The sequence below is a fragment of the Lemur catta genome, chromosome 16, assembly GCF_020740605.2.
Source record: "Lemur catta isolate mLemCat1 chromosome 16, mLemCat1.pri, whole genome shotgun sequence".
In the NCBI taxonomy this organism is placed as follows: Eukaryota; Metazoa; Chordata; class Mammalia; order Primates; family Lemuridae; genus Lemur; species Lemur catta.
In genome coordinates this window covers 9241461-9259313 of record NC_059143.1, presented here as the reverse complement: position 1 = coordinate 9259313, position 17853 = coordinate 9241461, and the positions used below count along the sequence as shown (strand labels likewise).

Below are 17853 nucleotides of genomic sequence, written 5' to 3'. Positions count from 1 at the left end.
TCTGGCCCACTATTGCCAAATAGATGCTCCGTAAACACCGTTATATCACAGCTTTGACTGTAAGTTCCTCATTACTGCTTTTAAAAATCTTTCGTAAAATGGCCTCAATCTACCTACTCTACCAATTCCTTATTAATATTCTAAAACTGAAATGAAACCTATTTCACACTCCTGACCTCCACAACTGTAAGATAATAAATTTGTGTTGTTTTAAGCCACTAAGTTTGTGGTAATTTGCCATAAAACAGGACACCATCATATAATTTTCTCCACGAAGCATTTCTTACTCTTTCCGGTCAGGTGTTACCTCTTTGATTAATTACCTTGCTATCCTCTGTAACAGTTAATCATTAGCTTACCCAACAGTCCCCGGGCAGCTGTCAGCACCCTAAGGTCAAGGAAGGCAGCTCACCAACCTATCTAGCCCACCTCCCCCCACCACGGTTCTATATAATGATAGTAACACTGAATAAAGTAGGGGTCCATGACTCCATAATACTGAAAGTAAAAAAATGAGTAAGTAAATAAATTGCGGAAGAGGATAAGACAAAGAATAAATATAGAAGGAATAATGGAATTAGAACATCACCATTTGGCAAACATCACACTAATAACTATTTATCTAATAAATAGCAACAGATGCTGAAACCTAGTGGGTAAAAGTTTGATGAGGAATAGAACGTTTACATAATCTCAAAGTAATCCCCCAGCAAATATGTATTAATTACAAAAGGGAAAGGTAATTTTACAGTGGAGAAATTGGGCACATACCACTTTAATCAAGTGACCAAAACTACCATTAACAGGAAAGGGACAAACGGAAATTACCTACCACCCTATACGATGCAGTAAGAACACAGCATCGCTTTGGGATATTCCTCATTAGATGCATAACCTACATTGAATCATGAGGAAACATCTGACAAACTCAAAGTGAGAGGCAAGTTACAAGATACAAGATACAAGTTACAAGTTACAAGATAACCAGCCTATAATATTAAAAAATGCCAACATCATAAAAGTCAAGGAAAACTGAAGAACTGTTGCAGATTGAAGGATGCAAAAGAGACACGACTATTAATGCAACATGTGATCCTGGATTAAACCTCTATGATTTTCTGTTTGCTTGTTTTATTTTAAAAAGGATATAACTGGGTGACTGGTAAAACTTTCATTTTGGCAACTTAATCTCTTATGGTTCGGCAAGGAGGAGTTCTGCCTGCTATTCTTGTAACTCTTCTGAACCACTAAAATTTTAAATAAAGTGAAAAATTTACTAGGTCAATCACAAATTAGTTAGAGCTTAATGTTCTAAGTCACTTTTTACCTCCTACCCCTCATGCATACCTTACAGCCCAATGCATAACTCACAATGCTCATAATTCTTAGGTATGGTAGCAACTTCATGCCATCTTGCTTTAGTGCATACTGTACAGCTACTTAATATTCTCTTCCACCCCATTTCTCAGTTAAAATTTTACACACCCTTGGAAGACTAATTCAAACACCACCTCCAATGTGAAGCCATCGGCATAAGAAGTTGGAATTAACATCTCCCTCCCGTGTTCCCAGGTGCACTAGAAGCTTCCCTTCCTTTACCAAGCACAGGACTTCCAGCAGTCCAGTGAAAACGAAAGGGTGAAGGAGGTCTTGAAGGTAAGTACCAGGGCCTGCTACCAAATCGACACACCACTGGAGACACCTGGGGCAAGTTACCTGCTCTCTCTGAGCATCAGTTCTTCAACTATGAAACTGAAATACCTGACACGAACTTCACAAAGTTGCCATAAAAACAGATAACTATGTGAGGTCATCTGACATACTGGGCATTAAGAAAATTGAAATCCAAAATTGAGATTTACTTTATACCCATTACAATGGCTATCAACAAAAAGACAACAATCGTTAGCAAGGACACAGAGAAGCGGGAACCCTCACACACTGCTGATTGGAATGTAAAACGGTGTAGCCCCACTGTGGAAAACAGTTTGGCAGTTCATCAATAAATTAAACATAGAACTCCCATATCACCCAGCAATTCTACTCATAGATACATATCCAACAGAACTGAGAACATGTTCACACAAAAACTCATTTGCAAATGTTCACAGCAGCATTATGCAAAAGAGCCCCAAAGTGGAAATAATCTGAATGCCCATAAACTGAAGAAAGGGAAATCAAATTGTGCTTTATACATTTAATGAAATATTATTTAGAAATAAGAAGAAATGATGTACTGATATAATCTGCATGGTAGATAAACCTTAAAATAATTATGGTTAGTGAAAGAAGCCAGACATAAAAGACCACAGGTTATACACAAGAAATGTCTAGAGTAGGCAAGTCAATAAAGACAGAAAGGGCTTGGGGGTATAGAGGGTTGGGGACTAATAGCTAAATGATTTGGAGTTTCCCTCCGGGGTGATGGAAACGTTCAAAAATTTATTGTGGTGATGGTTACACAACTCAGTAAATATGCTAAAAACCACTGAATTGTACACTTAAGTGGATGAATTGCATAGTATGTGAAATACACATCAATAAAGCTGTTACAAAAAACAAATAGATACCTTCCTTCAGGGCAGGTATCATGTTTTATTCTTATTCAGTTTGCCACATTCTAGCAACATACAAGGGAATAAAGAGATGTTTGCTGAACTGCATTTGAGTTTAGCTGTAGTCAGCACTCGACTGTGGACAGGAATCTGCATTTGGAGAGGCATCTATGCAGGGCTGTCCTTCCCAGGGATTGGTCCCGCTATCAGTCACACACACCGTGACAGTCACCACGGCTCTGCGGGGCTTCCTGTCCAGCTGCACACACTGCGCAGGAGGGTGGCTGGGGTGGAGGGTCCTGTCATCAACTACAGAGCAGATTTTCACACATAGAAAATTGTTGAAAACAGTCCTCTCAGAAATGCTTTAACTGATAAACAAGCCATTCCAAGCAATACAGAGTACTGGAAATTCATATACATACACAGAAATCAGAATTATTTTTTAAATAGAAATACCATTCAAAATAACTGAAAAGGCAAGAAATGTAACTGTGAGCTGACAGTCTATTTAATATTCCTTAAGAGACAGATCTAACTTTTTAACTGTACAGCATCAGCTACATGACTTACCATCTAAGACTACGTAGAAGGTGATTTTACTTCAACAAAAGGATCAGATTTACCTGTATTTGAAAGGAGGTGATTCTCAGCTGAGCACTGCCTGCCCCTCACTGAAGGGAGACCAAATCTCACCATGAGGCTCAACAGCCCTTGTGGAGAGGAGCTTTTATCCCTTAAGACTTGTGTTATTAGGGTTTCTATATGGTATCTAACATCTTTTTGTCCTTTTATAGCTTTGACTAAAATTCCAGCAGCTCGATTCTCCTGAAGGAATAGAAGGCCCTGCCATGTGTTTATGCCTTCTCTAGAAAGTTACTGAATAGAATATCTAAATCCTGGAATTCAATTTATATCAGTTAAAAGAATCTTTACATTTTATAATTTACATGTTTTAAAAACTGACCTCTCTCTATCTCTCTGAAGAAGCTTCTTTTATCTGGAATCTATGAGAATTTTAATATACACCAGGGGCGATATACAGATCAGCACATACTGTTCTACTTTCAAGCATTTTAATTGCTCTCAGAAGTGCAATTATACACACACACAAGCTATGACAAATATAGCAAACACTTTTTCTGACAATAATGTAATCGAAACCATAAAATAAAATTTAATGTAAAAATCTAGGCATAAGAGATGTTTAAAGTATAAATTCACTTTAAGTAAAATAAGTAAAGCTAACAAATTTTAGAGTCACATTACTAATAGAAACAAATTATTGAAATAAACAATGTTTAATTTCTTTTTACATTTTACTATATTTAAACTCTACACACACACACACCATATACACACACACACACACAATCAGGCAGCCCTATCTCCAGTCTTGCCTTACTCAAGAGAACATGTGAAGATCATATGAGTTGGTTTTCCCTTAAAATCTAATGTTTAAACTCCTACTGTGAACTACCTGAGTACACAGCATTCTATTAATATCATCCAGCCTCGGGGCCCCTTCTACCATCTCTGGCTTCAAACCTTTCTTTCCTCTCTGACGCAGTTAGTAGGGGCCTAATACCTTTGGTGCACTCACGTTTTCACACAAACCCACAGACCACTGTTATCATTACTCATGATAAGCTTTAAGCAATTGTGTTTATTGCTAAGCTTTTTCTCCAAATTTTTGCTCACAGTTCCTCTGAATGTATTTTCACTACACTCCACTATCTTCTTCATACCTTGACTAAACGGCTGCTCTACTTAAATTTTACTTTTACATCTTATCATAGCAAATGGGAAGTTGCCTGGGGTTCAGTGATGGCCACTGTGAAGGGTCAACCCCCAGCATTATCATAAAAAGAAACCCTTTTATGACACAGCTGAGTTTGTCTTAAAGTCAAGTAACCATATTGTAGATGAATATGTTAAATATCTAAACTTTTCTACTTATTGTTTCTCCTGTTTTTCCTTAGCACTGAGAAAAGCCTTAAATACTCTATTAGAAATAAAATCGTTTAAAAAGAGTAGATGAGATAATAAATGTAGACACAAAAATTATAGACAAAACATATATATTTTACACACAAAAAAAAAAACTAGTGAAATTTTTCCCAGGAATACAAGATTGGTTCAGATTACAGGAAGCAATTAATATAATAACATTCTATTTATTAATAGAATAAAGAACCACTTTTTCATGATAAAAATATTTAGCAAACTAGGTATAAAAGTCAAATTCCTCAACTGATAAAGGGCATCTACAAAAATACCCACAGCAAGCATTACACTTAACGGTGAAAGACTGAAAGCTTTCTCCTAAGATTAGGAACAAGAAAAGGATGTCTGATCTTGCCACTATTATTCAACAATATATTGGAAGGTCTAGCCACAGGAATTAGGCAAGAAATAAAAGGCATTCAAAAGGGAAAGGAAGAAGTAAAAGTATCTCCATTTTCAGATGACATAATTTTCATATAAAAAATCCTAAGGAATCCACAAAAAAAAATACTAGAGCTAATAAATGATTCAGCAAGGTTGCAGGATATAACATCAATATACAAAAATCAATTGCATTTCTGTATGCTAGCCATAAGAAATGAACTTAAGAAAACATTTCCATTTACAATAAAATAGAAAAGAATAGACCAGATATGACATGAAAACCACAGCTCAATATCCCTTATGAATACAGGTACAAAAATCCTCCACAAAATATCAGTAAATTTAATCCAATAGCACATTAAAATGATTACACAACATGACCAACTGGATTTTTTTCCCAGGAATGCGAGAGTGATTCAGCATAAGAAAATCAATCAATGTGCTATACTACATTAATGGAACAATGGGGAAGGGAAAAACCCATAAGATCATCTCAACACATGAAGAAAAGGCATTGGACAAAACTCAAGACCATTTCATGACAAAAACAACCAGAAAACTAGCAATAAAAGGGAACTTCCTTAATCTGATAAAGGGCATTTATTAAAAACCCATAGCTAACATCATATTCAATGGTAAAAGACTGAAATATTCTCCCCCTAAGATTAGGAAGAAGACAAGTAAACCCACTTTCACCAGGGCTATTCAACACTATACTGGAAGTCCTAGAGAGAGGAATTAGGCAAGAAAAACAAATTAATGGCCTCCAAATTAAAAATGAAGTAAAACTATCTCTTTTGGTAGATGGCATGATTCTAAATATGAAAGTCCCATAGAACAAACACACAAAAAAAACAGACACAGCTAATTAATTCAGCAAAGTTTCAGGGTAAAAGATCAACACACAAAATCAGTTGTGCTTCTCTATGCCCATAATAAGCAATTCCAAAAGTAAATTAAGAAAACAATTCCACTTACAATAGTCTTCTAGAAGAATAAAATGCCTAGAAATAAATTTAATCAAGCAGGTGAAAGACCTGTGCATTGAAAACTAGAAAACATTGCTGAAAGAAATTAAAGAAGACCTAAATAAATGGAAAAGCATTCCATGTTCATGAACTGGAAAACTTAATATTGTTAAGATGGCAGTACTCCCCAAAGCATTCTGCAGATTCAACATAACCCTTATATAAATATGTACAATTACTATTTGTCAATTTTTTTTAAATAAAAAAATAAGACAAACAACACAACTAAAAATTAGGCAAGAAACAGACATTTCACCTAAGAAGAGATATTAAAGACATGAAAAGATGCTCACATTCTTAGTCATTACAGAAATACATATTAAAATACCCATTAGAAGAGCTACAATCCAAAAGAATGACCACACCAAATGTTGGCAAGGATATGGAGAACCTGGAACCTTCATACCCTGCTGGTGGACATGTAAAATAGAATGGCTTTTATGGAAAACAGTTTGGCAGTTTCTTAAAAAATTAAACATATACCTTCTATAATATTCATCGATTCCACTCCTAGATATCCATCCAAGAGAAATGAAAGCATATGTCCTCATTCTCATATAAAGAAAGATTTATATGCGAATGTTCACAGAGCACCATTCATTACTTTGGACACAATTCTAACGTCCAACAACTGTGAGTAGATTACAAATTATAGCATATCCAAACAATGGGATACCACTTAGCATTTACAATGGACAATCTACTGATACATGCTGTAACATGAAGAAACCTCAAAAATATTGTGCTAAGTGAAAGAATCCAGACACAAAAGACCAACTATTGTGTGATTCCAGTGATAGGAAATTTCCAGAAACGGCAAATCTTTAGAGACAGTAATAGATCAGTGGTTGCCTTGGGTTGGGAGTGACAACAGAGAATGAACGGAAATAGGAATGCAGAAACTTTTTAAGGTGATGTAAATGTTCGGTAAGTGGAATATGGTGACGGTTTCACAGCATTATAATTTACTGAAAACTATCAAATTGTATGCTTAAAATGGTTGGATTTTACTATAAATTCTACCTCAATAAAGCTGTTTTTAAAATACTTTTTAAAAATTCTAACAGTCGTTTCTCCAGAAATGAAAAAGCCAATCCCCAAATTTATATGGAACTGTGAAGGGTCCCAAATAGCCAAAATAGTCTTGAAAAACAAGAACAAAGTTAGAGAACTCACACTTCCTGACTTCAAAATTGACTACAAATCTACAGTAATCAAACCAGTGTGGTACTGGCATAGATCAACTGAATATAACTGAGAGTCTAGACATGAACCTAAACACCTATGGTAAATTTATTTTTGACAATGATGCCAAAACCACTCAATGGAAAAAGAACAGTCTCTTCAACAAAGAAGAAACTAAATAATCAAATGCAAAAGAATTAAGATGAAACTTTACCTCATTTCACATACAAAAATGAAATAAAAATGGATGAAAGCTAAAACTATAAAACTCATAGAAAAAAACAGGAGTAAATTATCATGACCTCAAATTTGACAATGGATTCTTAGATTTAACAGCAAATGCACAAGAAATGAAAGAAAAATAGATAAATTGGACTTCATCAAAACTAAAAACTGTTCTGCATCAAAGGACATTATTAATAATGTGAAAATAAAACCTGTAGAATGGGAGAAAACATTTGCAAATCATCTATCTGGTAGGGGTTTAATATCCAGAATATATAAAGATAATATATATGATAATATATTAACAATATATTGATAATGTAATAAAGACTGAAAAATGGACATAATAAGCAGTAATATTAAATAATAATAAAAAACAACCCAATTAAAAAATGGGCAAAGAATTTGATTAGACATTTCTCCCCAAAAAATATACAAATGGCTAATAAGCATATGAAAAGATATTCAACATTATCGGTCAATAAGAAAATGCAAATCCAAAACCACAGTGACATACCACTTCACATCCGCTAGGATAGTTTTAATCAAGAAAACTGAAAATAACAGGGTTGGCAAGGATGTAGAGGAATAGGAGCCCTTGTACATTGCTGGAAGGAATGTAAAATGGCACAGATACTCTAGAAAACAGTTCGTCAGTTCCTCAAATATGTTAAACATAGAATTACCATATGATGCAGCAATTCTACTCCTAGGTACACTAAAGAGAAATGAAGACATATGCTATACAGAAAATTGTACATGAATGCTTATAGCAGCATTACTGATAATAGCAAAAAGGTACAAAAAAAGGCCGGGCGTGGTGGCTCACACTTGTAATCCTAGCACTCTGGGAGGCCGAGACGGGTGGATCGCTCGAGGTCAGGAGTTCAAGACCAGCCTGAGCAAGAGTGAGACCCCATCTCTACTAAAAATAGAAGGAAATTATATGGACAACTAAAAATATACACAGAAAAAATTAGCCAGGCACGGTGGCGCATGCCTGTAGCCCCAGCTACTTGCGAGGCTGAGGCAGGAGGATTGCTTGAGCCAAGAAGTTAGAGGTTGCTGTGAGCAAGGCTGATGCAATGGCACTCTAGCCCCAGCAACAAAGTGAGACTCTGTCTTAAAAACAAAACAAAACAAAAAGGTACAAAAAAAACCCTAAATTACCATCAACAGATCAATGGATAAACAAAATGTGGTATATACATACAATGGAGTATTATTTAGCCATAAAAGCAATAAACTACTGATATGTGCTATAACTTGGATGGATGTTGAGAATAGTTTGCTAAGTGAAAGATACCAAACACAAAAGTATATGTAGTATATGATTTCTTTTATATAATATAACCAGAATAGGCAAATCCATAGAGATAAAAAGTCAATTAGAGGTGTCAGGGAAATTCAGGTGAGGGTGGGGATAGGGAATATCTACTCAATAAGTATGAGATGTTTTACAGGGGGATGAAAAAGTTTTGCAACTAGAGAGAGGTGGTGATTGTATAACATTGTGAATATACGAAATACCACTGAATTGTATGCTTTAAAATGTTTAACTATATGCTATGTGAATTTTACCTCAATTAAACAAGAAAAAAGAATAAAAGAGCAAATTTGATAAAATAAGTGCAAACTTGTAGACTGAAAACTACAAATTATCATTGAAAGAAAATTAAAGAAGGCCTAAATAAAAGAAGTCCCGTGTTCACAGAATGAGAAACGTAATATTGTGAAGATGGCAACACTCCACAAATTGATCTACAGATTCAGTACATCCCTATCAAAATCCCAGCTGGCTTTTTTGCAGAAAATGAGAAGTTAATTCTAAAATTCATATGGAAATGCAAGAGACTCAGAAAAGCCAAAACAGGCATGTAAAAGAACAGGGCTAGAAGACATACTTTCCAGTTTGGAAATTTACTACAAAGCTACAGTCATCAAGATAGTGTGGTACCGGTATAAGGATAGACACATAAACCGAGGGAACAGAACTGAGAATCCAGAAATTTACCTATACCTCTATGATACTGACGTTCAATAAAGGTGCCAGTTATAATGGTGGGAAATAACAGTCTGTTGTCCTTGGATTAGGCAATGCTTTCTTAGACACCAAAAGCATGTTAATGATAGCAGGATTCTGGACATCTGATTCTTAACATACTGCACAGAATATTTCTAGACCCACACAACAAGAAACAAGAGTAACGGACTTAAACACAGAGCCTGTCCATGAAGTCTAGTGAGAACAAGCTGGAAGCAGTGGAGAAGGTATTTCACTAGAGGCAAATGGGAAGGAAAGCATTCCGTATTTCCAGGCACACCAACTCAAACACATTCTGAGATTTGACAAACATTTCACTTCATCTTAAAGAACATTATTTTAAAGCTAGCTTTAGCCAGTTTTAAAGAAAAAATATGACAAATTACTCTAAATCTGTGTTAGAGATTGCAAAGATGTTATATATTTCATAAAACCTTTCTAGACAAAATAGGTATTTTTAACTAATTTGTGGTTTTTGTTTTGTTTTGTTTGACTTGCTTCTTTCTTTTTTTTTTTTTTCTTTTTTCTTTCCAGGTATTACAGGGGTACAAATGCTTTGGTCACATAAACTACCTTTGCACTGCCCAACAAGCATGCCCATCCCTCCCACGGTGCTCACTGAACCCATTAGGTGTGGATTTACCCAACCCCTCCTGCCCACCCCCACCTGCCCAATACCCTGTGAATGTTACTTCCCATAACTGCACATTAATGTTGATCAATTAGCACCAATTTAATGGTGAGTACATGTGCTGTTTGTTTTTCCATTCTTGTGATACTTCACTTTGAAGAATGGGCTCCAGCTTCATCCAGGATAATACACTACGTAGTTCATCATTTTTTATGGCTGAGTAGTATTCCATGATGTACATATACTACATTTTATTAATCCACTCATGCCTTGATGGGCACTTGGGTCTTTCCACATCTTTGCAATTGTGAATTGTGCTGCTATAAACATTCGGGTGCCCATATCTTTTTATAGAATGTCTTTGTTTCCTTTGGGTAGATCTCCAGTAGTGGGATTGTTGGATCAAATGGTGGTTCTACTTTTAGCTCTTTGAGGTATCTCCACACTACTTTCCATAGAGCTTGTACTATTAATAGTTTGCAAAGATGTGGAAAGACCCAAGTGCCCATCAAGGCATGAGTGGATTAATAAAATGTAGTATATGTACATCATGGAATACTACTCAGCCATAAAAAATGATGAACTACGTAGTGTATTATCCTGGATGAAGCTGGAGCCCATTCTTCAAAGTGAAGTATCACAAGAATGGAAAAACAAACAGCACATGTACTCACCATTAAATTGGTGCTAATTGATCAACATTAATGTGCAGTTATGGGAAGTAACATTCACAGGGTATTGGGCAGGTGGGGGTGGGCAGGAGGGGTTGGGTAAATCCACACCTAATGGGTTCAGTGAGCACCGTGGGGGGATGGGCATGCTTGCCGGGCAGTATATGAGTGTTCCTATCTCTCCACATCCACACCAATATTTGTTGTTTTGGTACATTTTGATAAAAGTCATTCTCACTAGAGTTAAGTGATATCTCATTGTAGTTTTGATTTGCATTTCTCTGATGATTAGAGATGCTGAGCATTTTTTCATGTTTCTTGAGCATTAGTCTATCTTCTTTTGAAAAGTTTCTGTTCATGTCCTTTGCCCACTTTTTAATGGGGTTGTTTCATCTCTTCTTGCTGAGTCTCCTAAGTTCTATATACATTCTAGTTATCAGCTTTTTATTGGATGTATAGCATGCAAATATTTTCTCTCCTTCTGTAGGTTGTCTATTCGCTCTAGTGATAGTTTCTTTGGCTGTGCAAAGACTGAAACAAGATTCACACCTCTCACCTCTCACAAAAATCAACTCACGATGGATAACAGACTTAAACCTAAGGCATGAAACCATGAGAATTCTAGAAGCAAATGTTGAAAAAACTCTTACAGACATCTGCCTAGGCAAAGAACTTATGAAGAAGACCCCAAAAGCAATCACAGCATCAACAAAAATAAACGGGACCTGATCAAATTAAACAGCTTCTGCACAGCCAAAGGACTTGCTTATTTCTTATTGCTTCTAAATCTTGATTTTTTTTTCACTTGATTTTTTTCAAGAATTTGATGGGAAATTCTACTTGTTTCTATATTTAAGGGAAAAAAAATTAAAAACACCAAATCTCCAGAATCACTCAGATTAAAACTTTGACATCTGCTCCATTCTAGAACGGCATATTCCTTTCTCTACATTTCTTCCTATATATTATTTCTTGAAAGAAGACAAATTTCTTCTTGAATATTTGTTTTAAAAATGCTAAGATTACATTTAAAAATTATTAGCCACTATGGTCGAATTCATTTTTAAGTTAAAAAACAAAGAGATTTGATAGAGCAAGTCTTTCAATATTTAATATTTCTTTAATGAGAAAAAATAACTAACTAGCAAGAAGGCTTATTTAAATGTTTGGCTAAGCCATTAAGTTGAGTTGGTAGAAGAGGTCTGGCAAGTCTACAGAATCATTGTTAATTTTCACTTCTCATAGTTCTATATTTCTATATTTAACTCCAAAATTAAGCAAATTTAACAATCTTGTGGTTCAATTTATGAATTAACCTAAGTTATAAGATAAATTATGTAACTAAAAACAGCTAGTTTTAAATGTTAGTCCTCGGTACTCATTTAGCTGGATAACAATTTTTAGCAACTTTTTGTAATGGCTGCCTAATATATCTTTATAAACACAATCCATTTTCATTATGGAGAGGGACATGCTAATTTCAGACACTTGGTGATCAAAAGAAACTTTCACAGTATATCTGTCATAAACATTGTACTGAAATGTGATTTTCATAAATAAAATAAAAATGAAGATTGTCACTCAATAGAGATGACTTCCAAGTTTCCTAGGAAACTCAGACAGTCCACTCACCTTGGGGTGCTATCAGAGTTCTTCCATTCTCCTGACACCAACCAACTGGCTGGACATAAGGACTATTAACATCACACCTGCAAAAACAGGATTCTATTTTAGATCGCATATTACCCAATGCCAGAGAAAGAATCCAAGAGTAATGATCATTCTGGATATCAGGAGATACTACAAAAATAGACCTTCATAGCTAAAGGGAATTAGAAGTAATTTTTAGTACTGTATTTGTAGGCTGAGTGACCAAACTTCTTCTCTCTTACATAACCTTCTTAAAATTTAAAAGTATAAAATAAAGGTGGGTTTGACAAGGGCCTGAATTGCAGGTAATATCCCCAAGAGTGAACATTTCAATAAACCTCTTCTACCACTGCTTGCTAGCAGCAATGGGAGATATTAACAGGACAGTCCAAATTTTAATAGGACTGTCAAACTGCAGATGACTACATTTTCCCTCCCTCTCCCTGTCAAAGAACCCAGCATATTCTACCTAAGACACATGCAACAATTACTCTCTGCTCTGCTTCTTAGTTCAAGGGAGGAGACAGGCCCCGAAATGCACATGAAGAACCACCGCCTCAGGCAAGGATTTGTCGATTGTTCAGGACATATGTGAAGAAATGCTACAAAAATGATTTTTGCCATGACCTCTTCCATATTTCAGGTTTTTATCCAAAAAACTCTTTCAACTTGTGCAACGTTAGTTTAATGGCATCTTGGCACACATTTTCTCTGCTCCCCATAAGCTTTCAAAGAATTCACTCCCATTCTCCCAGAATCTTTCCTTTTAAAAATGTGACAGGCTGAGTGCAACATTTTCCAGATTAAAAAATACGGCAAGTTCTTAACTTCCTCTTCACAGAAATGTTTCCCTTACAAACTGGACAAGGACAGTGAGTGAAGTGTCCTGAACTGGTCATACGTTTGCAGATGAGGCCTCTTTAGGCAACCTCTCATAAAACAGAGAAAAAGTTTCTGGGGCTTCTTAATTCAACAATTCACATGCAAGAGAAGGTGGTGAACAGTCACCCAGGAAATTCCTGATGTTCATCACTATTAGAAGAGCAATAACAGCAATACTGCCAGTATGAAAATAAATTCTTAACACCAAACACACGAACACACAAAAATAAAACACACATGGGTGTCTCACCAGTAATCGTAACTATCATCCCAATTGTCAAAATGCACTAGCAAGCGATCTTCAACAATATCTGCTATGGTCGCCACACACACCAAGGAAGGGTTCTTCCTGTCGATGGCCTCCAGCTTCATTCCAACCTGAAATTCTTTAGGCATTGGCCCATTCTGACACAGCACCAGAAGGGGAAGAGACATAAAAAGAAACAGGACACCAAATAGGACTGAGCCACTGTCAGAACTTCGAAGATGTTTAGCATCAGCAAAGTCTACAAGGTGGCAACACTTACCCTCTGGAACAAGCCAGCAAATGCCAGTAAAAATATCTAGCAACTGTCATGGAGTTTATATTCCTAACAAAGACCCAAGAAACTAGCTTCCCTTTGTGCTTTTCTCTTTTGTTGTGCAGGTAGGTTTTCGTTCCCTTATCGATTTCATTTTTCCCTCTTTGATTCTTAAAATAATTTGTATTAATTTAAAAATAAGATGTTTATTGAATACAGTAGTACCAAATAATTCTCTCTGCTCCCATAGGCTTTTGAATACTTTCTAAATATGCTATTTGAAAAAGCGGTAAAGATATGCTCTTTAGCACCAAAATGTCATTTAATTTGATTACTTAATTTGAAAATAGTGCCTTTCCCAATATTTAAGGAGCACATGGACTAATCATGAATAAAACTATAACTATAAAAAATTCAAAGACTTTTTTTTACGATCTGTACTTTTTTTGGTGTAAAATATACTATGAACTATGATTTATAATAACATAACAATTATAAAACCCACTCTTCATATAGCTATAATTAGCCAGTCCTGGGACTTAGGGAGTATGCACACAATATCTGGGGACTAAAAAAGGGTTTTTCCCTACTTCTCTTTTATCTATACTGACCCCTGATGCTTATTTTCCTCTAGCACATTCTATTTTTAAAGCAATTTCACATTTTAACAGCTCCTTTTTCTTGATACAGTTCCATGAAACACATATAACAGGTGCATAACATTGATTTCAAGATCACAGAAGTGATGTCTGGAGGACTTCAGTGAGTGGGCTGCACAGTGAGCCGCTGCCGGCAGCGGAGCGACTCCTGGTCCCAGGCACCCATACTGCACCTGCCCCAACCACAGCCTGCCAGCCTCACTGCTGCCCCCCCGAGAGTGCCGAAGAGGAGTCAGGATCGTGACTTATTCTCCTTCTCTACTGAAGGTTCATTAAGTTGCTGGGGACACAGACGGCAGAAGGAGTGTGTTCTACCCAAATCATCAGAACACCCCTTTAATCTGTATGAAACGTTACTCTAATTTTCATTACACTTCAATATGTCTAGGCTGGTGCATTCAAAGTCTGCCTGGAGTATCTACTGGTTTCAAAATATGAAAACTAAATTAATTAAAAGATTAATTCACTGTAAGCAAAACGGAAAAAAGATTTTTAAAAGGCATTTTAAATTTTATTAGTGGACTTTAAATATAAAGTTTTCAACTTTTCCCATCAAATTGAAGTATTTAATTATACTTCTAAAGACAAAAAAAACCACATGCCCACAGGCAACAGTGACAAATTAAGTAAGAAAAGTCATAAGCAGTTAAGAGTTTCCATAATTTATTAAAGGACTGAAATACAACAGGATATATATATAGTGAACTTCTAAGAATTTTAAGCTTGGGGTAAATCTGATTTATACTGAGGAAGAAAATACTTACAGAACTTCTGTTTCTGAATAATTTCTTGGGAGCATTTTGCAATTTGCAGGCCTTCAAGTAATCCATCCAAACAAATTTATCTTTTCTATAACCTAAAAAAAGTACAGATTACTCAAAATACCCACAAGATGTAACCACATAAATATTAAATGTATTATCACTATTCAGTCTTCTGCCATAAATTCAATGTCCTTAGCAGACCACAAAAGATTTAAATTAAAATCTTCAAATTGTTTCAGCTTGTTTTTAACACATTAAGCTCAAAACTTTTGACAGTGAGTTCCTGTCATGCACACCATTCCCTACAAATTAATATTCTCTGATACGGAACTGGTCCCCAGGTGGCTCAACAGGAGTCTCCTCTCACATTACGGATGTCCAGAATGGGCAAAGGGATGACACTGGAGTCCCTGAGCCTGTCCCCACTCCTGAGGAGGCCATGTCTCGAGACCATCAGAGGTGCTGATGGCGCGGCCGTCCAGACCAGGCACTCGGGGAAATGACAGAAACTCTGCTACAATCCAAAGACCATTCGGCAGCTCCAGCTTTCTGCTCCATTTCTTTACGAGTTTCTCATTTACAAATCCTTATCCTCCCATTCATATGCCCTAACGTGGATCCCACACAGTGCTGGCCCAGATGACCCGGGCTGTTTTCTGACTGTCACACTCAGAAGTCAAAGCGCCTGCATAGCCTCAGGGCCTCGCACACCTCTCCCTCACCTCCTACCTTCTCGCCCTGGCTGCTCTGCTCTGCTCGTCCTCCCCCTCCCTGCGCATGCTCCTGCCCCAAGGCCTTTGCTCCAGCCCAGACAGCCACACTGCTGTCTCTCCCAGCTCATCCAAGTCTCTGTGTGATGACATCTGAGGCCCTTCTTCACCACACTGTCTGAAAGAGTGTCCCTGCAGTCACTCAACCCTCCACTATCCCCCTCCTCAGGAATGGAAGGCCCACAGAGACGGAGACGTTTGTTTTACTCATTATCTCCCCTGTAGGCACACAGTAGGGGCTCCACAAATACCTACTGAATGGGCGAGCCTGTCACCTGTCACCAGCGCCCATGAAATCCAGCAATCTCAAGGGACTCTGTCATCAGCCTCAGGGGAGGATCTCAAGGGACACCCTGAGTCGATTACTAAGAATAAAAGGGCTATAACTGACTCTGTAAGTTGTCCCAGTCGTCAAATGGGAGCTGGTAGAGAGAAGTTTGAGGTGCAAAGAAATGGGCTTGTTGGCATCATACGTGACCACACCCTCACCTCACTTGCACAGAGCAAATAAAAAAGGCTTCAGTCACACCTGCCTGGCCCAGGTTCCTCTAGCATGTAACTAAAGATGAGATTTTTCATTGCCGTCAAAAGAAAACAGTGAATTTTTTCATAGTTCCACGTTCCCATTTAGTTTGAACCAAATTATTTATAATGAATCAAGTTTCCTCACCATGCAGAGAAGATACACTAATGGCTAAGAAACATGAAAAAATGCTCAACATCTCTAACCGTCAGGGAAATGCAAATCAAAAATGCAATGAGATGTCACTTAACTCCAGTGAGAATGGCTTTTATCAAAATGTCCCCAAACAACAAATATTGGTGTCGATGCAGAGAGATAGGAACACTCATACACTGCTGGTGGGGCTGCAAACTAGTACAACCTCTATGGAAAGTAATATGGAGAGATCTCAAAGAACTAAAAGTAGAACTACCATTTGATCCAGCAATTCCACTACTGGGTATTTACCCAAAGGAAAAAAAGACATTCTACAATAAAAACACCTGCACTTGAATGTTTATAGCAGCACGATTTACAATTACAAAGATGTGGACACAATCCAAGTGCCCTTCAATACATGAGCAGACTAATAAAATGTGGTATATGTATACCATGGAGTACTACTCAGCCATAAAAAATGGCGAACTAGGCTGGACATGGTAGCTCATGCCTATAATGCTAGCACTCCGGGAAGCTGAGGCGGGAGGATTGCTTGAGCTCAGGAGTTGGAGACCAGCCTGAGCAAGAGCAAGACCCCATCTTTACTAAAAATAGAAAGAAATTAGCCAGACAACTAAAAATATATAGAAAAAATTAGCCAGGCATGGCGGCACATGCCTGTAGTCCCAGCTACCCAGGAGGCTGAGGCGGGAGGATCGCTTGAGCCCAGGAGTTTGAGGTTGCTATGAGCTAGGCTGATGCCATGGCACTCTAGCCCAGGCAAGAGTGTGAGACTCTGTCTCAAAAAAAAAAAAAAAAAAAAAAAAAAATGGCGAACTAATACCTCTTGTATTAACCTGGATGGAAATGGAGACCATTCTCCTAAGTATCACAAGAATGGAAAAATAAAAAAACACATATACTTACCATTAAATTGGAACTAATTGATCAACGCTTATGTGCACATATGGAAATAACATTCATCAGAAATCAAGTAGGTGGAAAAGGGAGGAGGAGAAGGGTAAATTTATACCTAACAGGTACAATGCACACTATCTCGGGGATGGGCACACTTATAACTTTGACTCAAATGGTACAAAAGCAATTTATGTAACCAAAACATCTGTATCCCCATAATATTCTGAAATTTAAAAAAACTGAAAAAAAATTATAGTCCAATTAAAACATTTGCTCATAAATTACATCTAGATTAAAC

General features: G+C 36.8%; 1 protein-coding gene across 7 annotated transcripts in view; it reads right to left on the bottom strand.

Annotated features, from left to right (window-relative positions):
• Positions 1-17853, bottom strand: part of L3MBTL4 (L3MBTL histone methyl-lysine binding protein 4) — a 404316-nt gene that overhangs the window by 250734 nt on the left and 135729 nt on the right. For all 7 annotated transcript variants that reach the window (XM_045527505.1, XM_045527504.1, XM_045527503.1 and 4 more), the window contains 3 exons: positions 15207-15298; positions 13513-13667; positions 12363-12439 (listed from right to left, as the gene is read on the bottom strand). In XM_045527505.1, coding sequence (XP_045383461.1) covers positions 12363-12439; positions 13513-13667; positions 15207-15298 — 324 coding nt within the window. The remainder of the gene's footprint in view (positions 1-12362; positions 12440-13512; positions 13668-15206; positions 15299-17853) is intronic.